This window comes from Nomascus leucogenys, chromosome 20 (genome assembly GCF_006542625.1).
Source record: "Nomascus leucogenys isolate Asia chromosome 20, Asia_NLE_v1, whole genome shotgun sequence".
Lineage (NCBI taxonomy): Eukaryota > Metazoa > Chordata > Mammalia > Primates > Hylobatidae > Nomascus > Nomascus leucogenys.
Genome location: NC_044400.1, coordinates 64,416,857 through 64,435,174, shown reverse-complemented (window position 1 = coordinate 64,435,174; position 18,318 = coordinate 64,416,857). Strand labels below are relative to the sequence as shown.

Sequence of the window (18,318 nt, the reverse complement as noted above, 5' to 3'; positions counted from 1 at the left end):
ATGTAGCATCATGCTATGAAAAATTAAACTAAACTCAACACTGCAAGCATAATTGTAACTCTGATAGTATGTTAACAAGTCCACATTTGTACTTACCTCCCTGTGGAAAGAACTGCGAGTAAATCTCTTTGAAGGTTTCTTCATTAACAACACCACTGGGGCATTCCTAGGGAAAGTGGCAGAGAAGGAATATGAGCAAAGTGTTCATAAAACTGAATTTTTTTGCACATTTTGAAACAGAACTGTCTACCATGCAAAGCTGCACCAAGAAAACTAACCATTCATCCATTATTACAAATGGCATAAAAGCACACTATAAACTTATCTTTGTTCCAGTTCTCACAGGAAAAAAAAATAGATGTAAATATCTTTGCATGTTGAGTATCAAAGTAGGTGTAATGTATTCAAAAACACAATACTGCTTTTAAGAACACGGATATTTATTACAAATAAAAGGAAATTGCATTATTTTTCACACAGCAAGCATGTTGCAAGATGTTTATAATATGGTCTTTGGTGAATCTTGGTTTTGTCCTCTCAAGGTTTTCTGAACCCACAGAATTTTCGGTTCAATGGCAAAATTACTCTATTGGCATCTCCAGTGGCTCAAGAAGCTTCAACCAGGAATAGATACTAATGCTTGTTAACAGGATGTCTAGGCATACCCGAGACATGGTTTTGTAACAAGTGACCTTCGGTGAGATAGAACCCCATGATGTTTTTGAACTTCCGGAAAGGAGGGTCTGCAAAGAAACGGCCTGGCCTGGGCTTAATAGATCCCTACCTTTGTCCCTGGGTCAACTTATCAAAGAACGATGGACATTGATCTTGGGAACTACACCCATGTTGGACAACTGACCTGGAGGGGCCATAGGGCAAGGCTAGCCCCCTGAGAGTGGTTTTGACATTTTTGCTAAAAAAAGAAAAAAGAAACTTAAATCTAAAGTATCAGAAGGGGACTGCCTTGGTGCAGAATATAAGGTTTGAGCAAGCAAATTGTCCCCCAATCTCTGGAAATTTCTCCATTTTTTGGAGTCATAAGAACTATTCTGGTTAAGAATGTTAGGCATAGAGGCTCCCTGAGTGGTGGAGACTGACAATCACATGATAGCCCAGAATTGAATCACATGTGAGATACTAACTGTATGGTGATCCCTTGTTATCCATGGGGCATTGCTTCCAGGACCACTGCGGATACCAAAATCCACGCACACTCAAGTCCCACACTTGGCACTGCAGAACCTGCAGATAAGAGAAGTTGGTCCTTCCTATCCTGTATCTTTGATCTGCATTTGGCTGTGGATGCTGAAGCTGCAAATTCAGAGGGGCGACTATATTTATTGACAAAAATCCACATATAAGCGGACCCACACACTTCCAACTAGTGGTGTTCAAGAGTCAACTGTACATTCTAAGTGGAGAAGTGGTAAGTTCTGTTTAGTCTCTTTTAGTAGATTCTCATGAACAGTCCCATGTGATCAGAGCTCCCCTGACTCTAGTTGTTACAGCACTCCCACACCACCTAACATCCACCCAGGACTAAGTTCGCTGGGGAAGGATGAATGGTGTGCTAACTCCCCAACAGTCCTGACTTTAGACATGAATATTCTGTGTACTCTAAATTCAGTACTGCTTCCGGCATCTTTATCAATCACCTATGGTAGTATTTAAAACGTCACTTAGCCCTTAAAATCATTGTTCCCTCACTAATAAACTTACTTTCTTAATTTGGTCTTTCTTTATTCCAATGAGTAAGTTACTCAACTAATGTGCTTCACCTGCAGAATTTTCTATTTTCCTATTTGTTGTTTTGAAAGGTAGGACCTTTGATACATAAACAATGTTAACTAACAGTTTCAATGTGAATTTGTGTTTACAGAGCTTCTCAATATGTTTTTATCCCATTTGTTAATGATAATGAGCTTAGGTAGGCAAAATAGCTCCATTCACAGAGGCAGAACTGGAAGTGTTGAGTGGCAAAGCACTTTGTTACACACTAAGCCAGTGGGGAAGCTGGAATGTGGGCTTGGGACTCTCCAGGTCACGACAAGATTTCGTATTGGATGACCCCTGTGGAAATAATGATGACCTCAAGGACCTAAGAGAATTGGAGTAAAGAAAAAAACAACCAAAAACAAATGAGCAAGCAAGCAAGCAAGTGAACTGTGATGGTTGATTTTATGTGTTTAACTTATCTGGGCCATAGTGTCCAAGTGTTTGGTCAAGCATTATTCTGGATAGTTCTGTAAGGGTGTTTTTGAGATTTATTACATTGATGCAAAAGCAATTTTGGCTTTTGCTATTACTTTCAATACATTTAAGCTGGTAGACTTTAAGTAAAGCAGATTGCCCTCCATAATGTGAGGGGGCTGCACTGAATCAGTTTAAGGCCTGAACAGAACAAAGACGGACCTTCCCAGAGAAAGAGTATTCTTCAGACATCATCTGTAATATTGGCTTCCCTTGTTGACCAACACCCTGCCTTTGGACTTGAACTGTAACTGTTTTCTGAGGCTCCAGCTTGCCAGACCCCTCCATTAGATATCAAGCTGGCCAAGGCTCCACAAAGTGTGAGCCAATGTCTTAATAAATCTCTTTATACTCACACATCCTATTAGTTCCATTTCTCTGAAGGACCCTAGTACATAAATGAATTAACAACCAATAGCTACAACTCCAAAAAGGAAAGAAGGTGGTATGTATACAGCCAATCTCTCAAACATTTTGACTATCTAGCTGGCACCAATGGACCCATTTTAAGACTAAACACTTTGCAGTTGGACCCTCTTACACATGGAAATTGTGATTTATTGGCTATTTAATGCTAAGCCATTTGCTTGGGATAGTAAAGAGAGAGTAAATACCTGGCTCTCTGCCATCAGGTGGCAATCTTGTGCAAAGTTAGAGCTGGAAAGGTGCCCGAGAGTTAAAGTTGACGCCGATAAAGGAAGAGGGACTGTAAGCAAAGGGACCTCTGCATCAACAAATTTGTTAGCTGCCTTCAGTCTCTAGATGCGTTTGATAGATATAATGTGAAATGAATTTGTAAATTGACTATCTGATATGCATGTGTTTTATGTTTAATTACATATCTCCGTCAGAGGAAATCTTTTCTCTGCCAAATGAAAACTGCTGGCCAAGTTTCAGGGTGGAAAGTCTCACCAGATAAATTTGTTTTATCCACCTTATATTTACTACATTAGTTTACATCTCTACGAACACATATTGTATGCCTATTATTCCAGAAGTCTTCTAGGAACTGGACTGCTACAATAAACAAGTCAAAGGTCTTACCATCATGGAACCTCTATGCAACTAGAAAAATAAAGACTGTCTTTGTTCAGGCTCCTTTAACAAAATGTCATAGACCAGGCAGCTTATAAACAATAGAAATTTATTTCTCATAGTACTGGAGGCTAGGAAGTCTAAGACCACAGGGTCAGCAGATTCAGTGCTTGATGAGGCCACATTCCTGGTTCATAGATGGCACCTTCTAGCTGTGTCCCCACATGGTGGAAGGGGCGAGCTAGCTCTGTGGGGTCTTTTATAAAAGGACACTCATCTCATTCATGAAGTCTCTGTCCACATGATCTAATCATCTCCCAAAGGCCCCACCTCCTAATACCATCACATTGGGGGTTAGGATTTCAACATATGAGTTCTGAAGGGACACAAACATTCAGACCATAGCAAAGACCAAAAACTAGATAAAATATTAAAAAATCAAATCCAAGAATGATGATCTTCTATTTATTCCCAGAGATTTTTTATTGAAACTGGTGCATTTTTTTAACCTTCAGGTGAGAAAAGGATGCTAGTGATTTACAAGATGGTATACATTCTCTAACTTTTTCTTCACCTCTTTTGTGTAGTGATCTCTCCATAAAAGTGGTCTCTCTACTTCTCCATCAAGAATGAATTTGGCCAGGCTGCACGTACAGCAAAGTGTAAACCATAAACAATGTGCTGCTGCAACAATTAGGCTGCTGTAACTCTTGCTGCTGTAACAATTAGGCCCTCAAATATCCCATACTCAAAATGCTTGGGAACAGAAGTGTCTCGGATTTTAGATTTTTCGGGATTTGGAATATTCACATGACACTCAGCAGTTGTGTTAGTTCATTTTCACACTGCTTTATAGTTCTTTATAGAACTGCCCGAGTCTGGGTAATTTATAAAGGAAAGAGGTTAATTGACTCACAAGTCAGCATCCCTGGGAGGCCTCAGGAAACTTACAATCATGGTGGAAGGCAAAGGAAAAGGAAGGCACCTTCTTCACAAGGCAGCAAGAAGGAGAAGTGCTGAGTGAAAGGGCGGAGCCCCTTATAAAACCATCAGACCTCAGGAGAACTCACTCACTATCACGAGAACAGCATGGGGGAAACTGCCTCCATGATTCAATTACCTCCACCTGGTCTCTCCCTTGACACATGGGGATTATGGGGATTACAATTCAAGATGAGATTTGGGTGGGGCACAAAGCATAACCATATCACCAGTTGAACATACCTAACCTGAAAATCTGAAATGCTCCAATGAGCATTTACTTTGAATGCCATTCTGTCCCTCAAAAAGTTTTGGATTTTACAGTATTTTGCTTTTTTGGATGAGGGATATTCAACCTGTATAACACATTTAAAAACCATGTAGTATATTTCTTATTCACATAACAATCTTGGGTGAGTGTACAGATCAATTGATGGTTCTAGGGACAGAGGCTAATGAAGATTTGGTGACTTTAACATATGGCTCCAACAGTCTCTATGACTGTCTCATCCAGAAGGAGGAAAAGAACGCTGAAGAGAGAACATGGAAGCTTTTTATGGGCCAGGTCTTAAAGTGGTATACATCATTTCTATTCTCATTTTTTTGTTGTTAGAGATCACTTAATGTGTCTACCCCAAATAAAATAAGAAGTCTGGTATGGCCAGGAAGAAGACAAGAATGCAGATTTGGTAAAGAGTTTGGAATATCTATCCCTGCGACATGTTTGAAAGATACTCCAAGTGTCTGTGTTGTGAAACAGTTCTCCCACTGATGCTTTATTTATTGATTTTTATTTTTTATTTTTGTAAAGATGGGATCTCACTATGTTGCCCAGGCTGGATTTGAATTCCCTGCCACAAGCAATCCTGCCTTGGCCTCCCAAAGTGCTGGGATTACAGGTGTGAGCCCAGCCTCCCACTGATGTTGTAACATGAAGATTATTAAGTCATTTAGCAGTATAAATTGTCTCCATTTCCCAGATGTCATTTTTAAAGACTGTTTACTTGCTTCAAGTAAATAAGTACAATGAAGCTTAAATATCTGAGCATGAATTTTTTCATTAGATTTTTCTAAGGATCCAAGAAGCAGTAGGGTTCCCGGGTTTAGGGAAAGTGAGAAATGCCTCACTCGTCCACCTTCTGAGAATTTGCTGTAAGCTCACCCTACTAACCCTTATGGTTCTGTATTCTATTTTCTAATGAAATTTTGTCTGATTATTAGCAGATGATTATTCCATGAAAATATGCCCTCTATAGAAAAAAAGTAAAGAAAATGAAAATCACCCATAATCTGACTACTGTAAGAGTATATTGGTCATTTATCTAAGCATATATACTGTAGAAATAAAGTTTTAATAAGACAAAATTATAGTATTTTATGTTCTTTAACTTTAGGAAATATCCTGAACATTTTTTACATCATGATTTTTAATGACTGCATAATAATGCATCCACTGAACTTACCATACTGTTGCATATTGAGGCAATTTTGGCATTTTTGCACTACAGTAGGAATAATGATGTAATTAATATTCTATGCATCCATCTGTGACTGCACCTGTGGTCCTTCTTTATGACTAATCCCAGAAGGAGAATCATAAGACCAACCAGTTTAAACCATTGAAAGCTCTTCCTATGCACAGTCATGGTACTTTCCAGAAACGCTGCATCCATTTGTGCTGCCACCGCAACTTTACGAGAAAGTCTCACACCAAGAGGAGCTACTGACAAGAATCGCATGGGAATTGGACACACACACACAACCCCATGAACAAACACCAATAATTTGCTTCCCTCATGAATCCAATCATCATTCTGAAAATTACCAGTGGACATTGAGGCATTTGGACAGGTCTCTCCAAGGGATAAAGCAATTTGCCTGTTTTTCACGCAGACAGGGTTGCTGTGATGGCAGTCAGCCGGACCACATCACCACAATCACAATGGTTTATTGAGTATAAAATAAACAACTCCATTCTTTCTTATGCAGACCATTACTTTTAACATTTTCATCAACCCTGAAAGGTGGGTATTATTTAGACATGAGGACAATGAGCTTGGAGAGATGAAGTCACTTGTTTGAGTCACACAGGTTTTGACAGAGACATCTTTTTGCTCATTTATTCAATAAGTAGTTATTTAAAGCCTTCTAAGTGTCAGCAAATAGTTCATATGCCTTTTACTATTCTGGGCACTGAGGATACAAGAATGAATTTTTAAAATTCCATTTCTTTTTTGCTCTTGTGGAATATAACATTTAGTGGAATCAAACTCATAGCTCTGACTCCATGAATTGCAATGCTATCTTGCCTTCTGGATTATTACTTTTTCTTCTATTAGGACTGAAAACATAGTCTCCTGGAGAGTCATCTGTGGAAATCCTTCTTTTGGGAAGATGTACAAGGTGTTCTTGTACCCAGAGGCGCCCATCACAGCTGCGTTGGAGAGAGGCATGTGCAAAGGGAAGCCATTTCAATCAAAATTGGGAGCACTGATTAAAATTTATTGTGCATTGTAGCTTGAGAGATTTGAGGAAAATAATTTTTTTCTTTTTAGAAATCTTTGGTTTTAGTGCAACAAGAACCTCCCGACCTTCCTGCTTGCCACATACTCTTTACTGTTACTGTAAATGGCTAGACAGTAATGGGCCGAGGAAAATGTTCTGGTTTTTAGGACCAGTCAAATCTGCTCTGTCCAGCATTTAGGAGCTGGAGGTCCCTGGTTCTGCTGGCTGGTATACTCATCTATGATGACCCTTGCATTTCTTTTATTGCCTCTGAAGCCCTTCACTGTGATATGATCACAACACAATAAATGTGGAATGAGGTTTTCTTTGCAATATAACTGCCATAGATTTGTCAGTTGGTGAAGAAACAGTCACCTTTTGGGGCCTTACTGCTGCATTCCCTGATGAGCCTTTTCAGTCCTCTCAGGCCATGTGGGGATGCATGTGAGGGTCAAGACAAGTTGTAGATATGCAATGAATACTATGCTAGTACTAATATCAATTCTAATAGGGCATTATTACTATTGTAATAATCAGCATAAAGTAATACTTGATTAGTATTGATATTTTATAATTATTGTGATGATGATGATACTGATGATGATAAGCTAATACACATGAGCACTTTCTATGTTCCAACCCTTGCATTAAATGTTTTACATGGATTATCTCATGGGAATAGAAAGATGTTAGTATTAACTCCATTTTACAAATGAATGAACTGTCTTAGAAAGGGGCCTCTGCATTCCCATAATTAGAAAATAGCAGATCTAACCTACAGATCACAGAATCAGGAAACTTGAGTGTTTAAAGCAAACTTAGAGGCCAGGCACGGTGGCTCATGCCTGTAATCCTAGTACTTTGGGAGGCCAAGGTGGGTGGATCACCTGAAATCAGGGGTTCGAGACCAGCTTGGACAACATGGTGAAACCCTGTCTCTACTAAAAATACAAAAATCAGCCAGGCATGGTGGCACATGCCTATAATCCGAGCTACTCAGCAGGCTGAGCAGGAGAATCACTTGAATCTGGGAGGCGGAGGTTGCAGTGAGCTGAGATCATGCCACTACACTCCAGCCTGGGTGACAGAGCAAAACTCCGTCTCAAAAAACAAACAAGCAAACAAACAAAAATAAAGCAACTTTAGAGACAGTTCAATTCAATGGCCTCATTTTGAAGGTGAGGGGATAGAGCTTAAGGAGGTTACAGGAACTGACCATAGACACATAGGGGGCTGCTGAGCCTGACTTCATGTCTAGGTTTCCTGAGGTCTAGGACTAAGCTTTGATACTGCAAATGTCTTCATGTCCACACAATAGCTGGTATTTTTTGTCAGGTAGTATTTAGAGGAATCTAGTGCAGTGCTTATATTCTTAGGCTCTGGAGTTAAATAGAAGGCCTGGGTTGAACCCCTACTCTGCCACTTGGGAGCTGTGTAGCTTCAGGCAAACTGTTTAATCTAAGTCTCATTGCTCTCCTCTGTGAAATGGGGACAGGCATTGACCTCAGAGAGCTGCTATGAGAATGAATAAGATACGCATATTATGCTATTATCCTAGCCCTCTACCTTACACATCATATTTGGTCATTTAATATTAGCTGTTAGTACCATGGTAATAGTTTAGGATTTGGTAAGCAGAACTCCATCACGCAATGAGTGACTGTAACATCAATGCCGGTAGACCAAGGATAAATCATATTTATCAACGTGGCTGAATCTAGAATAACACAGGTCTGGAATGCAATTAGCTTATGAAGCATATATGAATTATGCCTTCTATTCTAGTGTTATAAGTTGAATCACTCTATCTAATATCACCAGAATTTACCCTAAAAGAAAGAAATATTGTAATTGTAAACGATAGCAGAGGAGAATAAAGGCCACCATCATGGAAATAAACGTCAGTAGAAACCCAGGAGCTTCTTATTTATTAATTTAAATGAAAGTTTTCCCCAGCGATGCTTACATGAGTATGTTTGAAATCATCATGGAAAGTGTTGGGAAGGGTGCTTTGGAGAAAGATCCATGTATGCATAGGAAATTGCTAAGAAACGTATTTTGTGAGTGCTTCAAGTGTTCTTATACTTTCACCTCATAAGGAAACCTTTCAGCATTCCCTGGAAGGTTTTCAGAGCTCTGTTGAAATGCATGAGAAATAGCTGCAATGGTATGCAAATCACATGTATAATAACATCATATAATTATAATCTTGTCCACTCCACTAATCTTTGCCCACTCTATTTAGCTGAAATCTTCTCTTCCCCTAAATCATTCTTTTCTGATATGTGTCTTCTCCTCAGGATCAGAATTGTTATTAAACATTTAGAGACTTCTTCAGGATTAAAAAAAGAATTATAGTAAGACATTTCATAGGAAAAAACAAAACTAAAAGTGCTTGTGAAATAGTTATTTGGGGATCCTTTCATGATACCTGTAATGCCACATTTCTTAAGCATCTGTATATTTCACCAACTCTCACATCCACCTCTGGTGCTAAGGAGAAGATACAAGGTAGTCTGCTTGTTAAAGTAGTATTTAGCATGTAGTATGACAATTCAGAGATTCTCTGGCATTCTATAATTGTAGGAGAATTTTCTAAATTTAAATGACACAATCCTACAACCTGTTTTGTTGATATCACCAGATTCTGTGGACTTCTCTGCCCTCTTTAGAGTTAGTAAATACAGGGCAGGGACTAACCTTTACGATGTTTAGAATAGGGAATACTAAAACTATTTATGCTGAATGAATACATCTTCAGTCAGTTATTAGCTTTTAATAAATTAGAAAATGAATTTGCTCTGATAATGTCCTTCAAAACTTGGGCCTAAATTTTTAGAACTCCTAAGACCAAGACCAAGATAGTCATGGGGGTTCTGATATCCCCATGATTGCCCACAATGACTATGATGGCAGAAATTAAGGGGAGATGGCTAGGATCAAGAAAAAACACTTCTTATTTCAACATAAAAAGCTTAACATAGTCAAAAATTGGACTCTAAAAAGCTCATTTAAAAATTATAGGATTAACCTTTCAGTTTTCAAAGCGGAAAAGCTGATCATTAAGAACTAGAGCTGGCTATAAATTTCTGTTCTAATATGCCCAGGTTTTTGAACTCCTAGCAACTCATTTATTCCTTCTTAGTCTAAATGTTCTCATCTGATATAACAGGTAAGTAATACTAACATCACAGGTAAGCAAAAGAAATGCAAATTAAAATAGACAATGGATGAAAGAAACGCAACCAATTTTAAAAACTGAATATACTCAACACATTGGGTATTTTCTTGTTTCTAAAATCCGCATTAACTACCTCTTCCATTTCCTGAACACACTTCTGGGGTCACAGTGGTTAAATATGAATTGCAGATTAAAAAAAGAAACAGCCAATGGTGGGAAAAGGCTGACCTAGATACTATCCTTGGAAAAGGAATGAGAGCTGGGTGACCAAGATTCAATTCAGCTGCAAGGATGTGGGCACATTCTGAGCCCCACGAGTTCTCAGGGTCACCCAGGATGAAGCAGAAATTCAAGGTGCTAGGCAAAGGTTCTCTCCCCTTCTAGTTCTGCCTTCTAACCGTATGGAAGAAGGAAATTATATGAGATTTACAGCCAAAAAAAAAAAAAAAAAAAAAAACTGGCTCAAGTTTCAGCTCTACTACTAACGAAGAAATAATTGAAAAGTTCTGCTTTGAGTCTTAGTCTTTAAAAATGCAGGAAACAATAGCATCTTATAGTAAAGAAATGAGAACAAATTGGCATTATGTATATAAAGATTCTAGCATAATACTAAACATTCTACAAATTTTACTTATTTTTACTATTATCTCTTCAAGTAACTTAAGTTGGTTCTGCAAAAAGACATTTTCCAAATTTTGTAGGAGGCTTCCTGGGATTGGGCTCAACCCCTGAATCTTTAGCGGAGTGCATGTAGAATTGTTTGATTTAGGGAGACTTTTAAAAGGATTTTCCCAGCTTTATCTGGAAGACAGTGTCCATTTTGTCAGGGTCTTTTAAAAAATTATAATGTAGTTAAATTCTATAGGCACCTAAAACCATTTAGTGGAAAAAAAAGACAATGGTGCCGTGGGAGAAAGCCTATGTATCAGTTTTCTATTGTTGCATAAAAAATTACCATAAACTTAGTAACTTTAAACAACACAAATTTATCATCTCACAGTTTGGTGGGATAAAAGAGTCTGACATGGCTTAGCTGTGTTCTCTGCTCAGTCTCCCACTTAAACTGGCTGTGGTTCTCATCTGGGACTTGCAGTCCTCTTCCAAGCTCACTGAGGTTGTTGGTAGAATTCAGCTTCTGTGGTTGTAGGACCCAGATCCCTGTAACCTTGTGGCTGTTTACTGGGGGCTTCTCTCTCAGCTTCATTCCATCTTCAAACCAGCAAAGCAAAGGCCTGTTGAGTCCTTCTCACACTCTGATTCTCTCTTACTTCCCCTTTGGTAAAGGACTCCTGTGATTAGATCAAGCCCACAAAGATGATCTCTGTATCTTAAGGTCAACTGCCCTGAGACTTTAATTATATCTGCAAAATCTCATCACAGTAGTACCCTGATTAGTATTTGATTGAATAACCAAGAGACAGGGATCATGAGTGGCTGCCTTTAGATATCTATTAATACCTACCGAAGCCTGCTTCTTCTGAACATCAGTTCATTTTGGTTTTCATAGCAGTTTTTGTTTAACAACAGTCTTTTTTCTACAATTATATGCACAGATGTATCCACCACAACTCGCAACTATATTTCTTGACACTGCCATAGTTTAATGCGATTTGAAAGGACTATACTCTGTCAAGGCTTTAGACTCAGCAGTGTAAAGACTAGCTGTGAGGCCAAAATTCAATATTTTTTATAAGTGCTAAGAACAGTATCCCATATGCTGAGTGTTCCCCATCTAGAGCATGTCTGCCTATATCCAAAGCAGATATAAATTTTTTTACATTTTACTAATTGATTAGATCACTTTCAAGTTGGCATATCAGTCTAATGATATTGACCAAAAAAAAAAATACCAAGTAAAGAATTCTACTTCTCTCTTTTCTTCTTTATTAGTCTTGCTAGTGGTCTATCAATTTTGTTGATCTTTTCAAAAAACCGGCTCCTGGATTCATTAATTTTTTGAAGGGTTTTTTTGTCTCTATTTCCTTCAGTTCCGCTCTGATTTTAGTTATTTCTTGCCTTCTGCTAGCTTTTGCATGTGTTTGCTCTTGCTTTTCTAGTTCTTTTAATTGTGATGTTAGGGTGTCAGTTTTGGATCTTTCCTGCTTTCTCTTGTGGGCATTTAGTGCTATAAATTTCCCTCTACCCACTGCTTTGAATGTGTCCCAGAGATTCTTGTATGTTGTGTCTTTGTTCTCCTTGGTTTCAAAGAACATCTTTATTTCTGCCTTCATTTCGTTATGTACCCAGCAGTCATTCAGGAGCAGGCTGTTCAGTTTCCATGTAGTTGAGCGGTTTTGAGTGAGTTTCTTGATCCTGAGTTCTAGTTTGATTGCACTGTGGTCTGAGAGACAGTTTGTTATAATTTCTGTTCTTTTACATTTGCTGAGGAGAGCTTTACTTCCAACTATGTGGTCAATTTTGGAATAGGTGTGGTGTGGCACTGAAAAAAATGTATATTCTGTTGATTTGGGGTGGAGAGTTCTGTAGATGTCTATTAGGTCCACTTGGTGCAGAGCTGAGTTGAATTCCTGGGTATCCTTGTTAACTTTCTGTCTCATTGATCTGTCTAATGTTGACAGTGGGGTGTTAAAGTCTCCCACTATTATTGTGTGGGAGTTTAAGTCTCTTTGTAGGTTGCTCAGGACTTGCTTTATGAATCTGGGTGCTCTTGTGTGGGTGCATATATATTTAGGATAGTTACTTCTTGTTGAATTGATCCCTTTGCCATTATGTAATGGCCTTCTTTGTCTCTTTTGATCTTTGTTGGTTTAAAGTCTATTTTATCAGAGACTAGGATTGCAACCCCTGCCTTTTTTTGCTTTCCATTTGCTTGGTAGATCTTCCTCCACCCCTTTATTTTGAGTCTATGTGTGTCTCTGCACGTGAGATGGGTTTCCTGAATACAACACACTGATGGGTCTTGACTCCTTATCCAATTTGCCAGTGTATGTCTTTTAATTGGAGCATTTAGCCCATTTACATTTAAAGTTAATATTGTTATGTGTGAATTTGATCCTGTCATTATGATGTTAGTTGGTTATTTTGCTCGTTAGTTGATGCAGTTTCTCCCTAGCATCGATGGTCTTTACAATTTGGCATGTTTTTGCAGTGGCCGGTACCGGTTCTTCCTTTCCATGTTTAGTGCTTTCTTCAGGAGCTCTTTTAGGGCAGGCCTGGTGGTGACAAAATCACTCAGCATTTGCTTGTCTGTAAAGTATTTTATTTCTCCTTCAATCATGAAGCTTAGTTTGGCTGGATATGAGATTCTGGGTTGAAAATTCTTTTCTTTAAGAATGTTGAATATCGGCCCCCACTCTCTTCTGGCTTGTAGAGTTTCTGCCAAGAGATCCGCTGTTAGTCTGATGGGCTTCCCTTTGTGGGTAACCCGACCTTTCTCTCTGGCCACCCTTAACATTTTTTCCTACATTTCAACTTTGGTGAATCTGACAATTATGTATCTTGGAGTTGCTCTTCTCGAGGAGTATCTTTGTGGCGTTCTCTGTATTTCCTGAATCTGAATGTTGGCCTGCCTTGCTATATTGGAGAAGTTCTCCTGGATAATATCCTGCAGAGTGTTTTCCAACTTGGTTCCATTCTCCCCGTCACTTTCAGGTACACCAGTCAGACATAGATTTGGTCTCTTCACATAGTCCCATATTTCTTGGAGGCTTTGTTCGTTTCTTTTTATTCTTTTTTCTCTAAACTTCTCTTCCCACTTCATTTCATTCATTTCATCTTCCATCAGTGATACCCTTTCTTCCAGTTGATTGCATCGGCTACCGAGGCTTCTGCAATCTTCACGTAGTTCTCAAAACTTGGCTTTCAGCTCCATCAGCTCCTTTAAGCCCTTCTCTGCACTGGTTATCTTAGTTATACATTCATCTATTTTTTTTCAAAGTTTTTAACTTCTTTGCCATTGGTTTGAATTTCCTCCCGTAGCTCGGAGTAGCTTGAGCATCTGAAGCCTTCTTCTCTCAACTCGTCAAAGTCATTCTCCGTCCACCTTTGTTCCGTTGCTGGTGAGGAACTGCGTTCCTTTGGAGGAGGAGAGGTGCTCTGCTTTTTAGAATTTCCAGTTTTTCTGCTCTGTTTTTTCCCCATCTTTGTGGTTTTATCTACTTTTGGTCTTTGATGATGGTGATATACAGATGGGTTTTTGGTGTGGGTGTCCTTTCTGTTGGTTAGTTTTCCTTCTACCAGACAGGACCCTCAGCTGCAGGTCTGTTTGAGTTTGCTAGAGGTCCACTCCAGACGCTGTTTTGCTGGGTGTCAGCAGCAGTGGCTGCAGAACAGCAGATTTTCATGGACCGCAAATTCAGCTGTCTGATTATTCCTCTGGAAGTTTTGTCTCAGAGGAGTACCTGGCCAAGTGAGGTGTCAGTCTGTCCCTACTGGGGAGTGCCTCCCAGTTAGGCTGCTCAGGGGTCAGGGATCCACTTTAGGAGGCAGTCTGCCCATTCTCAGATCTCCAGCTGCATGCTGGGAGAACAACTACTCTCTTCAAAGCTGTCAGAGAGGGACATTTAAGACTGCAGAGGTTCCTGCTGTCTTTTTGTCTGTGCCCTGCCCCCAGAGGTGGAGCCTACAGAGGCAGGCAGGCCTCCTTGAGCTGTGGTGGGCTCCACCCAGTTCCAGCTTCCTGGTTGCTTTGTTTACCTAAGCAAGCCTGGGCAATGGCGGGTGAAATAGAAGCAATAAAAAAGGATAAAGGGGTATCACCACCGATCCCACAGAAATACAATCTACCATCAGAGAATACTACAAACACCTCTACGCAAATAAACTAGAAAATCTAGAAGAAATGGATAAGTTCCTTGACACATACACCCTCCCAAGACTAAACCAGGAAGAAGTTGAATCTCTGAATAGACCAATAACAGGCTCTGAAATTGTGGCAATAATCAATAGCTTACCAACCAAAAAGAGTCCAGAACCTGATGGATTCACAGCCAAATTCTACCAGAGGTACAAGGAGGAACTGGTACCATTCCTTCTGAAACTATTCCAATCGATAGAAAAAGAGGGAATCCTCCCTAAGACATTTTATGAGGCCAGCATCATCCTGATACCAAAGCCTGGCAGAGACACAACCAAAAAAGAGAATTTCAGACCAATATCCTTGATGAACATTGATGCAAAAATCCTCAATAAAATACTGGCAAATTGAATCCAGCAGCACATCAAAAAGCTTATCCACCATGATCAAGTGGGCTTCATCCCTGGGATGCAAGGCTGGTTCAACATACGCAAATCAATAAATGTAATCCAGCATATAAACAGAACCAAAGACAAAAACCACATGATTATCTCAATATATGCAGAAAAGCCTTTGACAAAATTCAACAATGCTTCATGCTAAAAACTCTCAATAAATTAGGTATTGATGGGACGTATCTCAAAATCATAAGAGCTATCTATGACAAACCCACAGCCAATATCATACTGAATGGGCAAAAACTGGAAGCATTCCCTTTGAAAACTGGCACAAGACAGGGATGCCCTCTCTCACTGCTCCTATTCAACATAGTGCTGGAAGTTCTGGCCAAGGTAATCAGGCAGGAGAAGGAAATAAAGAGCATTCAATTAGGAAAAGAGGAAGTCAAATTGTCCCTGTTTGCAGATGATATGATTGTATATCTAGAAAACCCCATTGTCTCAGCCCAAAATCTCCTTAAGCTGATAAGCAACTTCAGCAAAGTCTCAGGATACAAAATCAATGTTCAAAAATCACAAGCATTCTTGTTCACCAATCACAGACAAACAGAGAGCCAAATCATGAGTCAACTCCCATTCACAATTGCTTCAAAGAGACTAAAATACCTAGGAATCCAACTTACAAGGGATGTGAAGGACCTCTTCAAGGAGAACTACAAACCACTGCTCAATGAAATAAAAGAGGATACAAACAAATGGAAGAACATTCCATGCTCATGGGTTGGAAGAATCAATATCGTGAAAATGGCCATCCTGCCCAAGGTAATTTACAGATTCAATGCCATCCCCATCAAGCTACCAATGACTTTCTTCACAGAATTGGAAAAAACTACTTTAAATTTCATATGGAACCAAAAAAGAGCCTGCATCGCCAAGTCAATCCTAAGCCAAAAGAACAAAGCTGGAGGCATCACGCTACCTGACTTCAAACTATACTACAAGGCTGCAGTAACCAAAACAGCATGGTACTGTTACCACAACAGAGACATAGATCAATGGATCAGAACATAGCCCTCAGAAATAATGCAGCCTATGTACAACTATCTGATCTTTGACAAACCTGACAAAAACAAGCAATGGGAAAAGGATTCCCTATTTAATAAATGGTGCTGGGAAAACTGGCTAGCTATATGTAGAAAGCTGAAACTGGATCCCTTCCTTACACCTTATACAAAAATTAATTCAGGATGGATTAAAGACTTACATGTTAGACTTAAAACCATTAAAACCCTGGAAGAAAACCTAGGCAATACCATTCAGGACATAGGCATGGGCAAGGACTTCATGTCTAAAACACCAAAAGCAATGGCAACAAAAGCCAAAATTGACAAATGGGATCTAATTAAACTAAAGAGCTTCTGCACAGCAAAAGAAACTACCATCAGAGTGAACAGGCAACCTACAAATTGGGAGAAAATTTTCGCAACCTACTCATCTGACAAAGGGCTAATATCCAGAATCTACAATGAACTTAAACAAATTTACAAGAAAAAAACAAACAACCCCATCAAAAAGTGGGCGAAGGACATGAACAAACCCTTCTCAAAAGAAGACATTTATGCAGCCAACAAACACATGAAAAAATGCTCATCATCACTGGCCATCAGAGAAATGCAAATCAAAACCACAATGAGATACCATCCCACACCAGTTAGAATGGTCATCATTAAAAAGTCAGGAAACAACAGATGCTGGAGAGGATGTGGAGAAATAGGAACACTTTTACACTGTTGGTGGGACTGTAAACTAGTTCAACCATTGTGGAAGTCAGTGTGGAGATTCCTCAGGGATCTCGAATTAGAAATACCATTTGACCCAGCCATCCCATTACTGGGTATATACCCAAAGGACTATAAATCATGCTGCTATAAAGACACATGCACACGTATGTTTATTGTGGCACTATTCACAATAACAAAGACTTGGAACCAACCCAAATGTCCAACAACGATAGACTGGATTAAGAAAATGTGGCACATATACACCATGGACTACTATGCAGCCATAAAAAATGATGAGTTCATGTCCTTTGTAGGGACATGGATGAAACTGGAAACCATCATTCTCAGTAAACTATCGCAAGGACAAAAAACCAAACACCGCATGTTCTCACTCATAGGTGGGAATTGAACAATGAGAACACATGGACACAGGAAGGGGAACATCACACTCTGGGGACTGTTGTGGGGTGGGGAGAGGCAGGAGGGACAGCATTAGGAGATATACCTAATGTAAATGATGAGTTAATGGGTGCAGCACACCAACATGGCACATGGATACATATGTAACAAACCTGCACATTGTGCACATGTACCCTACAACTTAAAGTATAATAATTAAAAAAAAAAAAAAGAATTCTACTTAAAGGAAACACGCAGTGTTTTTCAATGAGAAGGAATAAAATAAAATACAGCAGGTACTGCATATCGCAGCTGCAGCATCCACAGATTCAACTAACTGTGGCTTGAGAATATTTGAAAAAACAAAAATTAAAAATAAATGAAAAATAATGCAGGTGCAGTGGCTCACACCTGTAATCCCAGCACCTTGGGAGGCTGAAGTGGGCAGATCACCTGAGGTCAGGAGTTAGAGACCAGCCTGGCCAACATGGCGAAACCCTGTCTCTACTAAAAATACAAAAAATTAGCCAGGCGTGGTGGTGCATGCCTGTAGTCCTGGCTACTCGGGAGGCTGAGACAGAAGAATTGCTTGAGCCCAGGAGGCAGAGGTTGCAGTGAGCCGAGATCATGCCATTGCACTCCAGCCTGGGAGACAGACCAAGACTCCATCTCAGTAAACAAATAAATAAATAAACAAACAATATAAATGGAAAACAATACAGTATAACAACTATTTACAAAGCATTTCCATTGTATTAGGTATTATAAGTAATCTAGAGATGATTTAAAGTACATGGGAGGATGTATAGATTGTATGTAAATACTACACCATTTCATATAACAAGACTTAAGTATCCCCAGATTTTGGTATCCATTGGGGGGGGGTCTGAACCCAGTCCCTCAAGAATACAGAGAGATGACTGTTACGGAGATGATGGTATACACATACGTTCATCTACATATACATGGTTGTATAAAGCCTTTTTTTCCCTGAAGATTTACAACAATCTATTCTCTCCCAGTCTGATTTGT

General features: G+C 39.3%; 1 protein-coding gene across 8 annotated transcripts in view; it reads right to left on the bottom strand.

Annotated features, from left to right (window-relative positions):
- The window catches only part of KCNIP4 (potassium voltage-gated channel interacting protein 4), a 1,193,209-nt gene that overhangs the window by 29,971 nt on the left and 1,144,920 nt on the right, over positions 1-18,318 (bottom strand). For all 8 annotated transcript variants that reach the window (XM_003258519.4, XM_003258520.4, XM_030801363.1 and 5 more), the window contains one exon: positions 97-166. In XM_003258519.4, the coding sequence (XP_003258567.1) occupies positions 97-166 (70 nt within the window). The remainder of the gene's footprint in view (positions 1-96; positions 167-18,318) is intronic.